This window comes from Colletotrichum phormii, assembly GCF_030913505.1.
Source record: "Colletotrichum phormii strain CBS 102054 chromosome Unknown BDP81scaffold_9, whole genome shotgun sequence".
In the NCBI taxonomy this organism is placed as follows: Eukaryota; Fungi; Ascomycota; class Sordariomycetes; order Glomerellales; family Glomerellaceae; genus Colletotrichum; species Colletotrichum phormii.
In genome coordinates this window covers 926,561-943,883 of record NW_026851451.1, presented here as the reverse complement: position 1 = coordinate 943,883, position 17,323 = coordinate 926,561, and the positions used below count along the sequence as shown (strand labels likewise).

General features: G+C 53.6%; 5 protein-coding genes across 5 annotated transcripts; 4 read left to right on the top strand and 1 right to left on the bottom strand.

The window, feature by feature from the left end:
* Nucleotides 1–44: 44 nt before the first annotated feature.
* Nucleotides 45–1,212, top strand: BDP81DRAFT_318447 (uncharacterized protein; the record flags this gene model as incomplete). Its single annotated transcript, XM_060584358.1, has 2 exons — nucleotides 45–759; nucleotides 830–1,212. 2 exons carry the CDS (start codon nucleotides 45–47, stop codon nucleotides 1,210–1,212), a joined length of 1,098 nt encoding a protein of 365 aa, XP_060445816.1.
* A 4,397-nt stretch (nucleotides 1,213–5,609) lies between these two features.
* On the bottom strand, nucleotides 5,610–6,913 carry BDP81DRAFT_318731 (guanine nucleotide-binding protein alpha-1 subunit; the record flags this gene model as incomplete). Its single annotated transcript, XM_060584379.1, has 4 exons — nucleotides 5,610–5,653; nucleotides 5,725–6,281; nucleotides 6,342–6,684; nucleotides 6,796–6,913. The coding sequence occupies 4 exons, from the start codon at nucleotides 6,911–6,913 to the stop codon at nucleotides 5,610–5,612; spliced, it is 1,062 nt and encodes a 353-aa protein (XP_060445815.1).
* Nucleotides 6,914–10,157: 3,244 nt separating this feature from the next.
* Nucleotides 10,158–10,798, top strand: BDP81DRAFT_426923 (uncharacterized protein). The gene has a single exon (XM_060590322.1). The coding sequence runs from the start codon at nucleotides 10,204–10,206 to the stop codon at nucleotides 10,507–10,509; it is 306 nt and encodes a 101-aa protein (XP_060445814.1). The 5' UTR covers nucleotides 10,158–10,203; the 3' UTR covers nucleotides 10,510–10,798.
* Nucleotides 10,799–14,322: 3,524 nt separating this feature from the next.
* Nucleotides 14,323–15,522, top strand: BDP81DRAFT_220277 (uncharacterized protein). The gene is made up of 2 exons (XM_060582789.1): nucleotides 14,323–14,588; nucleotides 14,692–15,522. The coding sequence occupies exons 1-2, from the start codon at nucleotides 14,463–14,465 to the stop codon at nucleotides 15,325–15,327; spliced, it is 762 nt and encodes a 253-aa protein (XP_060445813.1). The 5' UTR covers nucleotides 14,323–14,462; the 3' UTR covers nucleotides 15,328–15,522.
* A 578-nt stretch (nucleotides 15,523–16,100) lies between these two features.
* On the top strand, nucleotides 16,101–16,831 carry BDP81DRAFT_426920 (Tim10/DDP family zinc finger protein). The gene is made up of 3 exons (XM_060590321.1): nucleotides 16,101–16,221; nucleotides 16,306–16,375; nucleotides 16,519–16,831. Exons 1-3 carry the CDS (start codon nucleotides 16,214–16,216, stop codon nucleotides 16,705–16,707), a joined length of 267 nt encoding a protein of 88 aa, XP_060445812.1. The 5' UTR covers nucleotides 16,101–16,213; the 3' UTR covers nucleotides 16,708–16,831.
* The last annotated feature ends 492 nt before the right edge of the window (nucleotides 16,832–17,323 follow it).

Genomic DNA, 17,323 nt, shown 5'->3' with positions numbered 1-17,323 from the left:
CAGTCCACCATCGCAAAAGAGGCAGCGCCCTCTTCGATTACCCCATGAGTGCCCGAGGCGGAAGCCGACCACCTCCTCGAGGCCGCCCAAACAAGGTGACGAAGCCCACAGCCGGCCTCAAGAGGGACGCCCACGGCCGCGCCAGCCGACACTCCTCCGTGGCAGCCGACCAGCTCGAGCAGCTCGCCCACGATGCGGAGGCCGAGGCCGAACACGAAGATGACGACGAGATAACCGCCCCTCCCCAACATCACCAACATCATCACCAGCAGCAACACCACCCGCACCCCTTCGACCTAGCCGCCGCAGGCATCCTAGCCAACGGTCCTCCCGGCACAGTACCCGGTGCTGACCCCGATATCCATCCCGACCTGCACAGCCTACCGGCCCAGTTCGCCATGGAAGCTCAGATGGGCGGCCATGGTCCCGGCGGCATGTCGAGGACGGCTGAAGACCTCGCCTCCGAGAGTGGATACGGCCAGCTACTCATCGACAGTGCCCTCGCCAAGCGACTGGCCAACAATGAAGGAGAGCGACTCGCAGTACAGCGCCGCCAGGATCAAACTCTGAACCTCAAGAGAAGGAGCAATGTCGAGGCACTACTGGCCCACGTATCGGGACAGGAAGCTCATAGTCCCTGCAAGAGTTGCCATAAAGGATACGGACCCTGGAATGGATGTGTGGTCGTCAGTGGACAGATGTGTGGTAGCTGCGCCAACTGTTGGTTCAACGCGAGCGGCTCACGCTGTTCTTTCCACGGTAAGCAAAAAATGGCCCACAAACTCGACCAGATGTCAAGGTGTTGGGTGACTAACAGGGCCATACATAGAGAACAACCTACCTCAGCACATGCCAGCCATACAGCTGCAGCCTGTGCCACAGGTGTCGGCGAACACAAGCTTTGCCGGCACAGCGCCGATGGCTCCCGGCATGGCCCCCGCAGGCCCCAGCTTCGGGCAGCCAGGCGCCGATCCGACCATTGGCCAATTCGTGAAAGATGTGCTGGACAGAGCCATGGCGGAGGCACGGAGCGATAACCCCCACGTTCGATTCCAGCTCCGGATCGAAACGGCGGCGCGGCAGCTAGCATTAGCTAGCGCCGAGTACGCCGAGTTCCTCGCCCAGCAGGGGGGCCACGATCCGAGTCAGCATCCCGACCCAGAGGGCTCCGTTCCGGAGGCGGCGATGGGGGAGGGGGATAACGGGGCGTGAGAGAGGCTCTGTTCACCTTTCTTCCCCTCCATGCTTTCTGCTTACATCTCCGAGTACCGAAGTGTAAAAGACGAGATGAATTCGATCATCGGGACTGTAAGGCGTCTTCAGGTCTGCGAAGTTTCTTCGGAGTTGCCAAGATGGGGTGCCCGAGTCGCCGACACTGCGCCTTAGCAGTCGGGCAGCAAGTATCACGACGTATAGCCGTAGCTTCTTCACCGTCATCGTACCACTTTGCATTTGGGAGCAGGCTGAAGTCAGGTGTTTGACTTACTCGCTCATCAGCATCTCCAGTCATCTTCCCTTGGCACTTGCATCGTCAGGCCCCGCCTTGTATGCGAACACATGGACTTGGACAGCAACACGACAACGTCACGACGAAACAGGACGCGAGAAGGATTTGGGATATACCCTGCTCAAAGAAACCAGAGTAGCCATGCGGCCAGAAACACAGGATGGACAACACAGACGACACAAAGGGAAAGCGGACATCGGAGGACAATCGTTGGCTGGCTGGGCCTCAGACACACAGCTGTGTTCCAAGAAAGGGCTGGGCTACAGCTACTTGGAAGTAGTTGTTAATGGTCGTACGCAAACAGATAGATTGATACCAGGAGCTCGTCAAAACAAAAAGTCCGCATGGGTGAAACTTATCCAGAGTACTACAACCAATTCCGAGGTCATACCATGGCAAACCAGCGTATCTCAGACGTGCAAGCGGATATCTGAATATCTTGTCTCATTCACTCTCGCTCACCCACACCTGACCTCTTGGCTTACACAGTACAGCATCTGATACCGGCTTCACTCCATTCCCCAAACCTACAGGCTATAATATTGATCACAAGCCTGCCTCTTCAGGGGCTAGGATGTTTCTACTGTTGTCACACAGCTGGGGCTGTACAATACCTTAGCTGAGTCTCATACTGGGACGATCCCGCCGCACCATAGTCCCGTCACGGGAAGCGAAAACACATCCCTTGTGCCCTTCCCATCTATATTCCGTCTTGTCATATATCCTCTAGTTTGGGAAAGAGGTCCAGCATATTTGCCTTTCATTCGCTGCTACTCCATTTCACCTAACCCGCCTCCGCCCCCAGCCTGACAAATCGTCCGACGTTCAATGTGAAGCCACCCATCCATCACCCGTTGCAACAGTCCGCCTTACACTGAGATGCTCTCCTACCTGGTATGGGGTATGATTGATATAGAGTCAAGGGCGGACGGCCACTTTACAAACTGCAGATACCTGACAGCGTAGCATGCGCCCTCCCGCTGCTGAATCTCTGGTGTGACAGCATCTCCCCAAGCAAAGCAAGTACAGTTTTTCTTCAGCTTCTTGCATGTCTCATCAGTGCAAACTATCTCCCCAATCAACTCATCGGTTTCGGCTTCGCTCGGGGAAGCAGACGGAGAGAGAGGTTGGTATCCATGCCTCTCTATGAGGTGACTTGTTCCAACCGTGCTCTCCTACGCATGCTTACCACTGGCGTGTGTACTTACTTAATCAATATTCGTCCCAAGAAGCCCAACACCACCCATATATAGTTCACAACGATCCCAAGTTAACTCACACAAACCTTGGAGCCCGAATTCGACGTCTCCAATGAAAGCTATTTTACACACAGACACACCAGCTGCCAATTCAGCCCCCCCTCCTCCCCTTTCCAATGGTCAAGGTGAACTCTGATCTGCCTACTCCACTCCACCCGTGATAGGTGGTCTACGCAGATAATAGACATTTTTTATTCCCGGGAGGACGTGAGCGATGTCCATGGAAATGTCCAAAGCGCGATCCCTTCCGCAGTCGGTGGGCAGAGGCGATTGCGAAAGAGAGCGCACAGCGCCGTGTAAGCGTGCGGCGTGTTAGTGTATCCGTACATATAAACCTGGGCAAAAAACAACAAGAAAGACAAACGCAATCTGAATGAAACATCACGTCGCCACTCCACACAACACCCAATTCTATCTTATTCTCTTTTTCTCTGATCCCGATATGACTCCCTTCTCATCTAATCTAAAGCCCTCCAAAACAAAGTACACGTGTATACGGAGATGTTGTAAGGAGCGAGATCGCATCGTCCTCCCGAAATCTCCGGCTTTGGGTGAGGCGAAGCAATGGCACACTGAACCCCCCTCCTCTCCTCCACCAGCAGTCCAAGTTTTTGCTCCGCCCTTTGTTCGTTGGAAATGAAAGGGGCCCTTTGACGGAGTCCTCGAATCCGGTCCATGTTGGAGGATGTTCCTGCATCCAGCAAGGTCCTAGGTCACGTTGCAAAGAATGGCTAATATAACGACTGCGTAGTAAACATATCACAACTCACATCATTCGTTGGTCTGAAGAAGGGAGCGGGGGAGGTAACACCTGGGCTGCGGGCAGGGCAGGGCATACCAATCCTGCGACGTGTTTGAGAATCGGGGAGGGGAGGAAGCAGCAAGACACACCAGCATCGTCTTCAGACGGGATGAAAGGACATGATCCTTACCAATATCACGAAGTAGCTAGCAATGAAGGCCCCCGGCACCGGATCCTACCTCCACCATCACCAATAACACCAAACACCACTGTGTAGTATGTAGTGTACTTCACAACTTGGGCAATTTGTCTGTGTGTATGTGCAAGTTCGGGGCGGCAGCGGCAGCGCAACACCCACCCCATGAGCTTAGCTCGCCCTCCGCCTGTGCGTGGTTACTGTGTACTGTAAGTAAGCCCTTTCTGCCCAAGGACCTGCCATCCTTGTCGACGATCACTCCAACAGCTTCTTCACCATCGATTCATCCCCTTCACCTGCGTTTGCCCTTGGAGAATGCCTATACACGCCAAGCTTCGAATGACTGAACTGTCAATCTAGTGTTTCTGGTACCTTTTGCTTCTCGTCTCGAGTGGCAGGTCCAAGTGAATGGCATAGGTAACGCCACCCGCTCGTATTCCAAAAGCTCGCGCCACCACACCCAAACCAAACCGACAACCCGCCTCCCGTCCCGTCCCCATCCCCAAATGTGTCGTCAAGTCTTGAAATTATACTCCGTATATGCCTTATCGCAGTAGATACTCAATGGTGTGTGCTCGTGCGTCTCTTAGACACTCTCCGTAAACCGGCGGCCACACCGTCCCCCTTTTACCTTTCTTCGCCCACCCTCTACCCCATTATAAGGCAATTCAAAATTCCAGACCAAAAGGAAAGCAGCCAGACGGGGCGGATGGCGAAGACGAAGGAGGCGGCGCGCGGCGGCATGGAAGAGTAGAGCAAAGGACCCCTTACGGCCTTAAAGTGTACTTCAAGAAGAAGTTCAAGAAGAAGTTCAAGAAGAAGAGAAAAATAAGATGGTGTGGTGATGCTGGGTGCTAGTTGCCAGGTGCCGGGCATTCGCGGTTGATGACGAAGACGATGACCCTCGACCCAAGCTTATACCAAGCTGCACTACACTTCGTCCGGGGGGCTTTGGTAGAGTTAGGTAGCTCCCCTTACGCACATTACGGCAAAAACCTTGCCATGGACGGAAGCGGCGTTGACTTGCAAAGACCGCAAACGGCACAATGCGGAGAACGGAGACGGACACAACGACGCCGGTCCTGGACGTGGCGCCGGGTCTCGACCAGCCTTCCGTCCCAAGCTGTCTACCTTGTCCCCAGTGCGCGACGGCAGATGGCGATTTTCACAATGGGATTCTGACGGATGTTGAAAGTGATCGTGTCTGGCAGACTAGCTGCAATCGCGGGACGCCATGTATCGCCAGATCTCAACGCTCCTAGATATGCATTGTAGACTACAACCGGTAGGCCTTCCTATCGCGGGTTCACATCGTCAGATGCGTGAGGAGCCTTGGGGGAACGGCCGGTCAGCTACCCATCATATCACCATGGCTCGAGGAATAAGGAGATTTTCGTAATTAAACAGAATATTTAGCCACCTTCCATCCATCAGGCTCTCTCAAATGCATTCAAGTTCATTGCTTCTTTTCCTCTTGCTATCCATCCTTGGGGGCCACCTTTCCATCTCGCTCTCTCCTGCCCCCCCATCTGACTTTCCCACTGCCGCTGCCCGGCCACAGTGGGATTCCATCTTCCGCGGCGAGCCCGTCTACTGGTCGAGACATCATGTTTGGTACAAGACTACCTCCCACCTTTCCCCTCTTATTCCTGAACGCGGGCCAACAAGAGCACAACCAAAAACGTATACCGCCTGAATCGCGAGGCAATATACGGGGGGATAGCCGAGAGGTAGGAAGAAAAATACAGTCGCGTAATCAAGGGAATCTTGGGAAACCGTCGGGTCGCCGTCTCATCGTTGGGAAGAAAGTTAATTTCATGAGCCAGCCTCCCCACAACGCTTTCTGGCTTGGGTCATGCAATTAGAAGTAAAGGGTATTGTAGAAAAAGCAAACGTTTTTGTTGTTCAAATCAGGCCGCACAACCGCAGGTTCTCTTGAATGATGATGTCTGGTTAAAAAGTTAGCTTGGGTCTCTTTGTGCGCTTTGTCTCACGCAGTGTGTGGTGAACATTGGACTACCATTCACTGCCGCCATGACGAAGCGGATTTGGGTTGTGTCTGTCGCGCAGGTAAAGTGCGTGTAGATTTGCTTGGTCTCATGCTGGTTCAAGCTGACGAATCGGTTGAGGATATAGTCGCATGCAGCAGCATAGTCATCTCCACCCTCGTAGTCGGGGAAGTAGTTCTTCATCGGGCTGACGGGGAGCTTCTCCTTGAAGCGATCGATCTTGTTCAAGAAGAGGATGATAGACGTCTTGATGAACCATCTAGAGTTGCAGATGGAGTCGAACAGGGTCAGGGCCTCCTGCATACGGTTGACAGTCTCGTCCTCAAATAGCAGTTGGTCGTACTCGGAAATGGCGACCAGGAAGAGAATGGTAGTGACGTTCTCGAAGCAGTGAATCCACTTCTTTCGCTCAGATCGTTGACCACCGACATCGAACATTCTGTAGGTCAGGTCGCCAATGATGAATGTGGTTTCTGTGATACCCGTTGTCTTGACACGCGATCGGAGGACATCCTGGTCGTTGGGCATGTAGTCGGGGGCGGCGATACGCGCGATATTGTCGAAATAGCTAGGTTTTGTTAGCGCACATGGTAATTGGCGATTTTAAGCCTGACGAGCGGCCACTTACTATCTTGCCGAATCGTTGAGCTGGTATTCGCGAGAGCGCTTAAAGCACTCTTGCACACCTCGGTCCTTCCACAGCGCCTCAATCGCGCTTCCAACTTCGGGAGGCAGAACATCGCCCTCGATCTGGGCGGGCTGCATGAAGATGGTCTGGACGTGGTACTCCATGCGCTGGTCCTCAAGGGGAAGCTCCAAGGACTCCATTGCCTCGAGAATGACACGCATGGATTGCACCGTGTTGCTAAAGATGATCTCCTTGAAGGATTCCCGTTCATCGCGTGAGTAACCGCCCTCGTGGATCAGCTTCATCTGTTTCAGAATTGTCGACTTTCCGGATTCACCAGCACCTATATGACTGTTAGAGAATCATTGTGCAGCGATGCGATGGTTGAATGTCGTCTGATGGCATTGGGCATGCAGCGCAAAGGACAGGCTATCGCAGGCAGATGTTGACTTACCCAGAAGAAGCATCTTGATCTCGTTGCGCTGCATCATCTTGTCCCTCTTCAGCTGGTTCTCGATCTCCTCGTTGCGGGCCTTGCCCTCCTTGTCCTCCGTGCTCATTCCGCAACCCATTTTGGCGGCTTGGTGTCGTTGGAAACGACGACTGGTAGAATAAAATTGATGGGATTAAAGTGAATTGGGGATTCCGCAAAGAATCGGGCGTTGCGCGTTGGAGGGGACCTGAAAGAAGCAAAGCTTGTTAGCCAACCAGGTCGCAGGTGGGTGTGATGCCGGCGGGCGAACGAGAGAGACGGGTCGAATTGTTTGGGGGCGACGGGCTGGAATGCGAAGTTGATCCAGGCGATGGCGGATAAGAGGGCGAAGAGTCGAAAGGCAAGGTCGAGGGAGGATGCTAGCATCGAGCGAGCGGGCGGGTGGTGTTTCTCCTTTCTAGGCTGTCTCTTCTGGTGTCTCGTTCGTTTCGCTTTCTCAATTCCCAATGGCTCGAAGTCGGCGCCAGCAAAGTAGGAGGATTCGTGGTGCATGTCTCTCTCACTTTCGCCTGCATGCGGTAGGGAAAGGATTTTGTTGAAACTCACCTCTTGGTCTTTGGATTGATGATGGGGTCAATCAATTGACGATGAGTGGAAAACGCAGCAAACAGGAAAAGAAAACACGAGCCGTTGGACGGACGGTGGGAGGATGGGAAGGTCGCGACAGGATTGGAAGACCAGGAGCAGGAGAGGGAGAGAGAAAAGAGAGGAATGGGTTGGGAGGTGCCTCTAATGTGGAGAGGAGGGATGGGAAAGGGCAAGGGTGGAGGAGTTATGAGCAAGGATGGCGGCGACGGTGCTGCGAGGAACCAGAGGATAGTGGGAGAAAAAAGAGTGGGCGGCAGTCGTCGCCGGGGCGGACAATGCGCTTCGGGGCGAGGTACGGGGATGAAAGTATACTGTGTGAAAAGGAAAGGAAAGAGGCACGGCGGAGGCGAGGAAATGGCGAATTGGGCTGTCTTTCCAAGTTGGTGGACAATGAGGAGGGGGACACTGGGGGGGGGGAGCACGGGGGAAGGGGGCACGGAGGGAACCAGTGGCAGTGGTGCCAGCCCACCTGTCCAGTGTCTACCTAGGTTGTGGACGGAGTAGGTACCTTACCCAGTGCGTTACTGTCTACCGATGGGAGGCGTCCCGTTCTTTTGGACTTCAGATTGACAGCCCCGACGTACCTGGCCGTAATGGAGGAATTGGCAGTGAGACTAGGGGCTTTTTGGGGGCCATCGCCGGGCGTCCTCGACGCTGAAGCAGCTTGGTGGGGGACGCTGGAGGCTCCTCCCCGTGGCCAGTGCGCGGCAACACGTAGGTACTTTACACCTCAAACTCGGGCTCACTTGGTCTCAACTCATTACCAGCTCGTACTCTCCTCAATTATTGCAATCCAAGTTCCATCGGATTATGATAACTCTCATGGCTTTCAGAAAAACTTGATATGAAAAGCTTGCTGGCAGAGCGCAAGGTCAGGAGCATGGTAAGTATGTGCGGTGTGAACAATGTCCTGGACGCGAATATCCAGCTAGGTACCTATCCGTACGGCGCGTCCCTCTGGCTTTAGTGCAGGGGCCAACAGGGGCTGGGAGTTCCAGAAGCACGGACAAGGTACGGAGCACTTAGTACATGTCCTGGCCTTGATTTTGGTGCTAAGCTGTCTCTGGTGCGGCCCGGTACGTATCCACCAGTACCTGCTTTATATGATATATCGCCTTACATAAGGACAGGTACGTACTCCTTGATGCATTTAGCCCCAGTTCTCTGTCCTGCCCTTCCTATTGTCTTAGGTTTGTCCTGTCATCGCCTGTCTCGTCTTTTTCCTGAGCTAAGCTAACGTCCATGTTCAGCGCCGTCTTCTCTCCCCGAGCTGACACTGAGAGATGCGGTTAGAGGCACCGCAGATCGGGAAGCCGATGTGATGGATGCTTTGTACTTTGTACCCGTCCAGTACCTACGCATACGCTCTGCTATTGTCCAATTGTCAGAAACACACGACCAGACGGACAGGGACCTCGTCAACCAATCGACGACAACCTGCTAGACCTAGACGGAGACGACGACCAGGAGTGTCTTCCAGCGGGCGTGGATCCGCACCTAGGCCTTTGCAACGTCGAAATCACCGCGGCCGGGCCAATGACCAGTGGAGAGGAGCTCGGCGAGGTCTCATCCAGCCAGAAGTTGCCCGCAACGAAGCCGAAGTCCCCTGGACTCTGGCGTCCCTGGCGTCCCGGGGCGGGAAAAGAACAGGGAAAAGGGGTCTCGCACTGGTTTGCCTGGCCTGACTGGTCCGAAAACTCCTTGTTCGCCGCCCTGACTAATGTAAAATTTCCTCGCGCTACCGCTGACCACAGACCAGGCACGGAGATGGCCTCTCTGGGCCCTGTGTGAGCTCTGTCTTCGGCCGGGTACGAATCCGCTAACTGCAATGGGACTCCTTGTCTCTTCTAGACTACTGGTACGAATACAATTTGTTGCTGTGTGGTAGTTAATATGGATCAAGCCACCTTGGTGACTGGTCTAGGAACAATAATTAGGTGAGAAGCACGAGCCAATGCCAATACGAACGGGAACTTTGACATATTGTTCTTAGCTGACGTCCATTTGGCAGATTCATGGTTCGCCGTCTATCACGGCTAGAAAACATCACGATGATTCCTACGGGTGCGAGTTCTACAAGCACCCGACGACCCATCCTCTGCCGACCGGCAGTAGCACTTGCGGATGTGGAGGACTCGGGAGTCGGGGGGCGGGCTCAGTACCAGTCCCAACCAAGGAGAAGAAAATCTGCACGCTTCCTTTTTCGCAACCATCTGCACCAGAGCCTGCAGCTGCAGCCAACGCCAGACCATCCAACGCGGTCAAGCAGACGATAGATCCACCCATCCACCACCTGCCCAACATGGATGTGTAATGGAACATTGGAATTTGAACAACTCCTTCGATCAAAACTTCCATCGCAGTTCTTGAAACACAACTGTCCTCGTCAGCCGCCTCCTTGATGTAAGGAGGTTACCGGAGTGGTTGCCGCGGGCAAGATCCTATCCACACGTTCCGGGTCCTCCACAAGATCTACGGCCGCGGCCTCTCTGCCTATGGAGCACGGAGTACCTACCAGACCTATGCCCTACATATTCGTTGGCATGTACAGATCTGGATCTGGATATTAGTTGGACGCCAAACTGCATTGCACACTTACCAAGCAAACAAGTAAAGGACCCAAACTCTCCTTACACTCGGCCGTCACCTTTTGATTCGTCCGAAAACGCTTCTCCAGTCTGCACTGCCTCGACTTAGAAGACAGACCACGACTTTCGAGGTGGGACAAAGAACCCACTACCTCAGCAAAGACAGCTTTCCATCAAAGTAGGACTAAGCTGCATGAGTGCAAGTAGCATTCCCTTTCTTCTCTGCTTCGGAGTGGGAACTCATGCTGTCAACTCAAAAAAGAGCCAGACGCCAATGGACCGGTCCATCGCTCTAGTTCTCTTTCATCCACCAGAAAGAACCGGGCCCGCATCGGAGCTACGGTCCCACGGTCACGGCGCTTACTTTCATCATCGCGATTCTAGGTCCGTGCAAGCGTCTCTGCCACCACATATGGCATCAACGATACCTACCCCGTCAGACCCGGGAAACCAAGTGCGCAGCCACTTCTCGAACACCTTCTTGCGCATATTGGGATAGACATCGGAATCTCGGAATGCCCTGATATCAGGTCATCGTTAGAATTCTCGCCTCCCTGTTCACTCCCTGCATCCACTTGCGATGTTTGGCCGCTCCACCTCTTGTATACCACACGCTGTCTATCGGACTGGTCTAGCATTATCTCCTTGACGAGATCGTCGTCTAGGGCAAATTACAAGACTCTAAAATGTGTTCAAAGGCGAGATGATCAGAACAGTAGCTTGCTTGCCATTGCCCATGTGTTTGCTTCGAAGATCGTCTCACTTAGGAATCTCTTGTCAGCGCGTGGCGCAAAATTTCCAGAAGCAAGAAGCAAACACGACTGGGAAAGGGCAAGCAGTCGGTACCCAGGCATACACACACAAATCCAATCATCAGGGGAAGTGGCGTCCAACGCCTCGACTACCTGTTCAACATCAGCTTCAATCTTGACTGTCTGGACAATGTCTTGGCCGGCTCACGTTGGGGGTTGTTATTATCCCGGGAAGACAAGACTCTATGTCGACTTTTCTTCTCCCCGACCCCATCATCAAAGAAATTGTCGACAACAACAGCATTGTTTGCGGCTGGTCATCGTATCGCACAGTTTGACTCTTCCCAAGTTTCCAACGACTTGGGGCCTCCGACTCAGTCCGAGATGTTTGCTTTTTACCAGGCCACTCGTTCCTTCGCATATGCCCTCAGCCGCTTGCTACTCTTGCTGCAAGCTGCCGCCGATGTGATTCGCCTGCATATGACTTCAGGCTGGAGTACGGCTACACACGATTCTGCTCACACTTGGTATCATCGCGCGGACCGAAGACTAGTACTGACAAGATCCTGCCAGTAAACCAGATCTACGTCGGAACACGATAATCTGTTCCGGGATTCAGGTCTCGATTGACGCACGGCTTTCTTGGACCCGAAAAATCGACTTCAACGTCTGTACAAAGAATCGCTCGGCCGTGTCTGAGCATCGGGCAAGGCAGGCTCCGCACTAGGAAAGCCACCGAAGCAAGGTGTTCGGCAATAGACGAAGCTGTGAAGCTCAAAGAGAGACATCGTTCATTCTGACTCGGCTCTACTGCATTGATTGGCAGCCAGAGCGCCTCGATGGCTTAGATCTTGGAAATGGTACTTGTAGGACAATCATTGAGCCAGCCAATAATTGCGCCACACGACCATGATCATGTATCGAGAGCTAAACACCACATTAAGCGCAAGTCACGGTATCGAGATGGACGCTACGACTTGTCACGCTGCCAGAGCCACCCTCTCAATCGGCCGAGTTAAAGCGTGGAAACTTACTTCTCTGGAAAGCAAACAACAGAGCAAACAGACCAGAAGCGGCATCCACTCGCGGAATCCCCGGGGAGAGCCGTCTGGGGCCCAGAGCATTCGGCGCTTCGTCTTTGCGTCTAAACCCTTACAGAGCGCACAGATTATCACGTCTTTCATGTCAGATTCAACATACGCGCTGACACATCTGGAGAGAGCATTTCTCAGCCCGCCGCTCAGTGCAGCGAGAGCCAAAGCCTGGAGTTTGGGACGGTTAGACCCCACCATTTTAGCTGCCTTGAAACACCAAGCCATCTTAGCCGACCATGCAAGGGCAAATATCATCCACTCCTGCTGGTAGCTGTACACATAAACACAGTCTGGTCGTTGCGAATCTCATCTGCGTTACGATACTACGATTGCCAGCTAGAAACGGAGGGGACGAGACCCCTCGAGGTAGGCACAGAAAGATCGGACAGTGATCTTGGGGTTCCATTCCGCTGACCTGCAGGCGTGCGCTTCCCGAACCTGTTTGGACTTGTCGATCATCACCAAGTTTTGGACGGTTTCCTGGGGGGGCACAACGGGGCTATCGAGAATACGCCCCTGTCTTAAGGTATCCGTACCGGGTAACGCTATCCTCACTGTCGAAAATGCGGTCTGAAGTGGATTCTCAGTATTTCATGCAATGGATAGCCCTTGCTCTGGTCCCTCATATGTTGCAATTCAGAGTCCAGACTTCTTGCCTCTCGCTATCCACCCGACGCCTCAAAGACGAGATTCTCTGCAGTGTGCTGGGACAAGCGGCTTCAGACATACAAACTAGAAGCGGCTTGTCGGCTTTTGCAGACCAAGGCTTCAGCAGCCGTTGTGCCAAAGACTTGACAAGCACGCCGTCAAAAGCTGTCGCTCAAGGGGAACCAATAGAAGGAATCGACGAGCTGGCGTGCCTAGACATTTCAGATCCGAAATAAGGTAATTTCGCACATTCACTAGATGCATTGCAGGCAGCCGGTCGGAAACTACCAGAGAAACTATTCCCGCCTGGTACAGGGAGGCCACATGGCGGACGAGCTCCCTTTTCCTCAAAGCAAAGCAGGATCCATCCAAGCCATTGGCAGACGCTGGGAGGCTCATAGTAATCGCATGCCTGAAGAGGCAAATCTGTGGAGTCGCAAAAGTCGTTCCACGCGGGATCACGAGAGAGCTCTTTTTAATTGAAGAGGGCCCAGAATTGTGGAGGTTCTCTTCGTTTCCGAGGCCCGGTCCCATCCACACACACCGTCTTCGTCGTCAAGGTCGTCTTGCCTTTGCCGCCGACCCAGTGCAAGTGCCTTGAGTGGACGAATAGCAGTGGACACAGTTGTTGAACACGCACTAAAAAGTCGGCAGATGGAGCACACCCTGCGCGTCGTTCTCTTGCATGTCATGCAGGTACGAAGATGCTGCTCTGCAAGGTCGTTGTAGTGTGAGCGGCATCCTCTTACGATCATCTGCTGTTCCCCTGAAGCCTCCCCTGGTAAATATTACCTTTCTCGGAAAATCGTCATTATTCCATCTGGATTTTGGTCGGCTAGTTCGGACGGCGGGTGCTTTGACCTTTGCTACTGACGATTGGTTTTCTCCTGTTATGGAGTATTGGATGCTGAAGTATCCGGAAGGGAGAAAATCGAAGAAGAAAAAGAAGACGGGATGTTCTAGAAGGGCCCACAGAAGCTTTCCGCCCCTGAGCCTGCCTCTTGTGTAACCACCGTCTGGCACATCATACAGACGAGCTGCCGTCGAATCCATGACTCCAGCGCTCCTTCGTTGGCCATTGTCGGTATCGTCTTCCACTCCGGCTGTTCGAGTTTTGTTTCGGACGGGACTAGATCCTCGTGGATCCGAAAAGCTGTGAAACGAAGCCTCTAAGCCGTGTGCTCGAGACTGCTCTGTTATGCGGATGATTTGATCCAGGGCAATTGGAAGGCGCAAGAAACAATGGTACCTTGGAGACACACACATAGAAACCGCGGAACACACTGTAAAGCGCCACCAACCAGAGCACGGGTCCAAGCGATGCCTGTGGCGTTCTCAGCCGCCTTGCGAGTTCGAAGGATGTCCCAGCACGGCTTCTGCCCCTGTAGATCACACAAGCTATTTGAGGCGAACTCGTGCGTCCCCAGACGCAGACTACACGGCACAGAAACGCGAACTAGCTGTAGACTGATGGATCAAGATGGAGCGTAATTAGAGAGTGGCCCATCATGGTACCGGTCATCGGGTTGAACCGCACTGCACCGGGCAGCCAGAGACGGAAGCCGGACCGGCCAGCACAAGCGTCATCGGCCGGAGCAGAGCCCCGCAATTACGTTGCCGGCACCGAAAAACAAGCTTGCTTAGCGCCGTCCTACCAACCTCTCTGCCCGCATTTTGACGCGACTGGAAGCTTGTCTTGCTTGCGGCCGCATCACTTCTTCTACATTCCTCTGCCAATTTCATCACGGACAGCGTCTTGAAGTCGATTGAGCGCGCAAACGGGCAAACATGTCTATCCCTATGAACCGCCTGGGTGGCCGCGGTAAGCATCTTCGCCATGTTTCGTTTTCGAATCCTCCTGGAGCCGTGGCTTGAAATCCGAGACCGCCACAAACAGCCTGGATAAAGACAATGCTGTTCAACATGGCTCGACATCTGGAGACCGGACGCGCGCTGACATGAGCATAACCGTTGCAGCCTTCAGCCACGCCGATAACGACGACGACGACACGGAGCGCGAGTACGATCGCCTCCGCGACCTAGCCCGCGAGGAAGCCAACAAGCGCAACCAGGCCTTTGAGCGCGTAAGTGCCCAAAACCCAAACCGAAGCCTTGTTCAGAAACACGTGGTTTTGAGTTTTGTGTGATGCCGCGAAAGCTAACACCCTCGATCGATGTTCTCTCCAGTCCCAACAAGCCTACCAGTCCGGCGATGGCGCGGCCGCAAAGGAGCTCTCCAACGAGGGCAAGCGCCACGCGCAAAAGATGGAGGACTACAACCGCCAGGCGTCCGAGTTCATCTACCGAGAGAACAACGCCGCCGACCGCATCACGGGCAGCTGCGTCGACCTGCACGGGCAATACGTCGAGGAGGCGGAGCGTATCCTCGAGGAGCGCATCCGTGCCGACAGAGCTCGGGGCCAGGAACACTTGCACGCCATTGTCGGCAAGGGAAACCACTCGACGGGCCACGTGCAGAAGCTGAAGCCGAGAATCGAGGCCATTTGCCGCGAGATGGGGCTCAAGTACTCGACCGAGGAGAACGCGGGCCGGATCTACATCAACCTCCAAGGCGGCGACGCGACTATGCCGCCGCCGCCTCACACTGGAGGTGGTGGACAGCAGCATCACGGAGGAGGCCAGCAGCAGCAGCCTCACCATGGCGGCCAGCAGCAGCCTCACCATGGCGGCCAGCAGCAGCATCACGGCGGACAGCAGCAACACCACGGCGGCCAGAACCAGCAGCAAGACCAGGACGAGACTGGCGACTTGGTCGTCAAGATTCTCAAGAAACTGGAGAAGGCTTGCTGTATTGTCATGTAAGGGGGTCTGGTCTCTGTAGTGGCCTCTCTCCGCTTCCCCCCCTTTCTGGCTCTCGGCAGCTCGGCCGCATCGTTATACGCGGCCGGGTCTTTTTTTTCTTGGATACCCGGCGGACTCGATGTGAAATGGTAATGTCTTCTCTTCTTCCGAACCTATGTATATATTTAGGATTGATACCCCTGGCGAGATGTCACTGGACTCTGCAGCTTCGGGATTGGATATAGGGCGACGTGGGTATAGTCTATTTACACAATATTTGAGATTTTCTTCATGTTAAAGAAATCAACACCTAGTTCAATGTACATGCTGCGTCTGTAATAACAAACAAACAAACATGATAGCTCGGGAATCTCGATTTGAGACTGGTTTTTTGGGATTGACTGCCGAGGTCAAAGATTCGAAGAGAGAGAACTCGCGAGTGTCGGATGAGAACCAACATTGGCCCGGCGTTCGAAGTAAAGCAGAACCTCTTGAATATAGCTAACGCTCCTTCCTCTTCGATCGACTAAAGCCTAATACGGAAGTTGCGCTTCGCTATGATAAAGGCAGGGACTTCTCGCGCAACTGCATTCCCATTGAAGCTCATGCATCTATCCGAGGTGAAGCTCCAATTGAAATTCCGATACGGTCTTATCGTTATCGGAGCTCCAACAACGCCCAATCTTTCGAGATCTGATTGGCCGGTACTGACCAGGGGCAAGGCAAGCTTGCCTGCTATCCCGTTCCGCGCAGCGCTGCTGCTGGGGAAGTGCTTTAACCAAAGAAATTTCTAACATCGTCATCGCTCCCCGAATCAACCACAACTTCCATCACGAAAAGCCCCCCCAACGACCTCGCATATATCCCGTCAAATTCACGACTTCATCGAATCAAACACATATCAAAAATGGACGCGTAAGCTTGTTCCCCCCCTGGACGAAGCCAGGAAAGATCGGAGACGGAGAAAGTATCGACTAACGCGCATTCCCTTTTAACCAGCCTTACCAAGACCGAGGAGGCCCAGCTCCAGCAGAGACTTCAGAAGCGCCAGGTCAAGGAGTTCATGAACGTACGTCTCTCTTCAACTTCCCGATTCCTATTTACACAGCAACAACCCTACAACCCCGTTTCTATGATTTCCCTCGATCGCTGTTTGAAAAAGCGATAAAACTCTAGGCTTTTGGGCTAACCCGATAATCTCTCCTCCTCCAGCTCTTTGGCAACCTCGTCGACCACTGCTTCACCTCGTGCATCGACGACTTCACCTCAAAGTCCCTCTCCTCCCGCGAGACCGGCTGTATCACCCGCTGCATCCAGAAGCAGATGTTCTCCCAGCAGCGCCTCAGCGAGCGCTTCCAGGAGCACAACGCCCAGATGACGGCCCAGATGCAGGGACAGTAAAGAAAGCTTGACGCCACAAGACAGAGACCAAAATGATGTAAAAAAGAGAAGAAGAGAATGGCACGCAGAACGGTGTTCGATAAAGGAGATCTCGGACGAGCTCGCGCGCGCGCGCGCGCGCGAGCTGATGTAACACTATTCCCAGCAAGGCAGGCAGGCAAAACCAGTCGGTGGGGGAGAAGGCCTGGGGATTTGCAACATCTACCACACACACGATCTCCAAAATAACGAAGCCAGGCGAGTGAGTTGGGAACGACAACCACGGACGAGGAGGGTTTCCTGTATATTACATTGTGTTACTTTTTCTTTCCCCCGGCCGGTGGATAGACGTGGCATGGCACTTTTGGCGGGTGTGGAATAAACACCGCTCAATGAAGGGAGAGAACGAATGGACAAAATATCTACTCCATGAGCTGTTGAGACTGTTTGCTTGCATGTCACCAATCCGTGAGCCAAGAATCACGTTGAAAGAGGGCGTCATTTTGGTCGTACCCAGCAATCTGCCAGGGGTATCCGCGAATTTGATCCTACGTAGACTATGGGGTTCCCAGTGACGATGGCTGGAATAGGTATGATGCACCCACGTTTATCCTACACACTTGAACGCCTAAACCCT

Coding starts and splice junctions, on each gene's coding strand:
- BDP81DRAFT_426923 (XM_060590322.1), top strand. CDS start 10,204: ATGAGTGCAAGTAGCATTCCCTTTCTTCTCTGCTTCGGAGTGGGAACT.
- BDP81DRAFT_220277 (XM_060582789.1), top strand. CDS start 14,463: ATGAGCATAACCGTTGCAGCCTTCAGCCACGCCGATAACGACGACGAC. Junction 14,589..14,691: donor GCAACCAGGCCTTTGAGCGC/GTAAGTGCCCAA, acceptor TGTTCTCTCCAG/TCCCAACAAGCCTACCAGTC.
- BDP81DRAFT_426920 (XM_060590321.1), top strand. Junction 16,376..16,518: donor AGGTCAAGGAGTTCATGAAC/GTACGTCTCTCT, acceptor CTCCTCCTCCAG/CTCTTTGGCAACCTCGTCGA.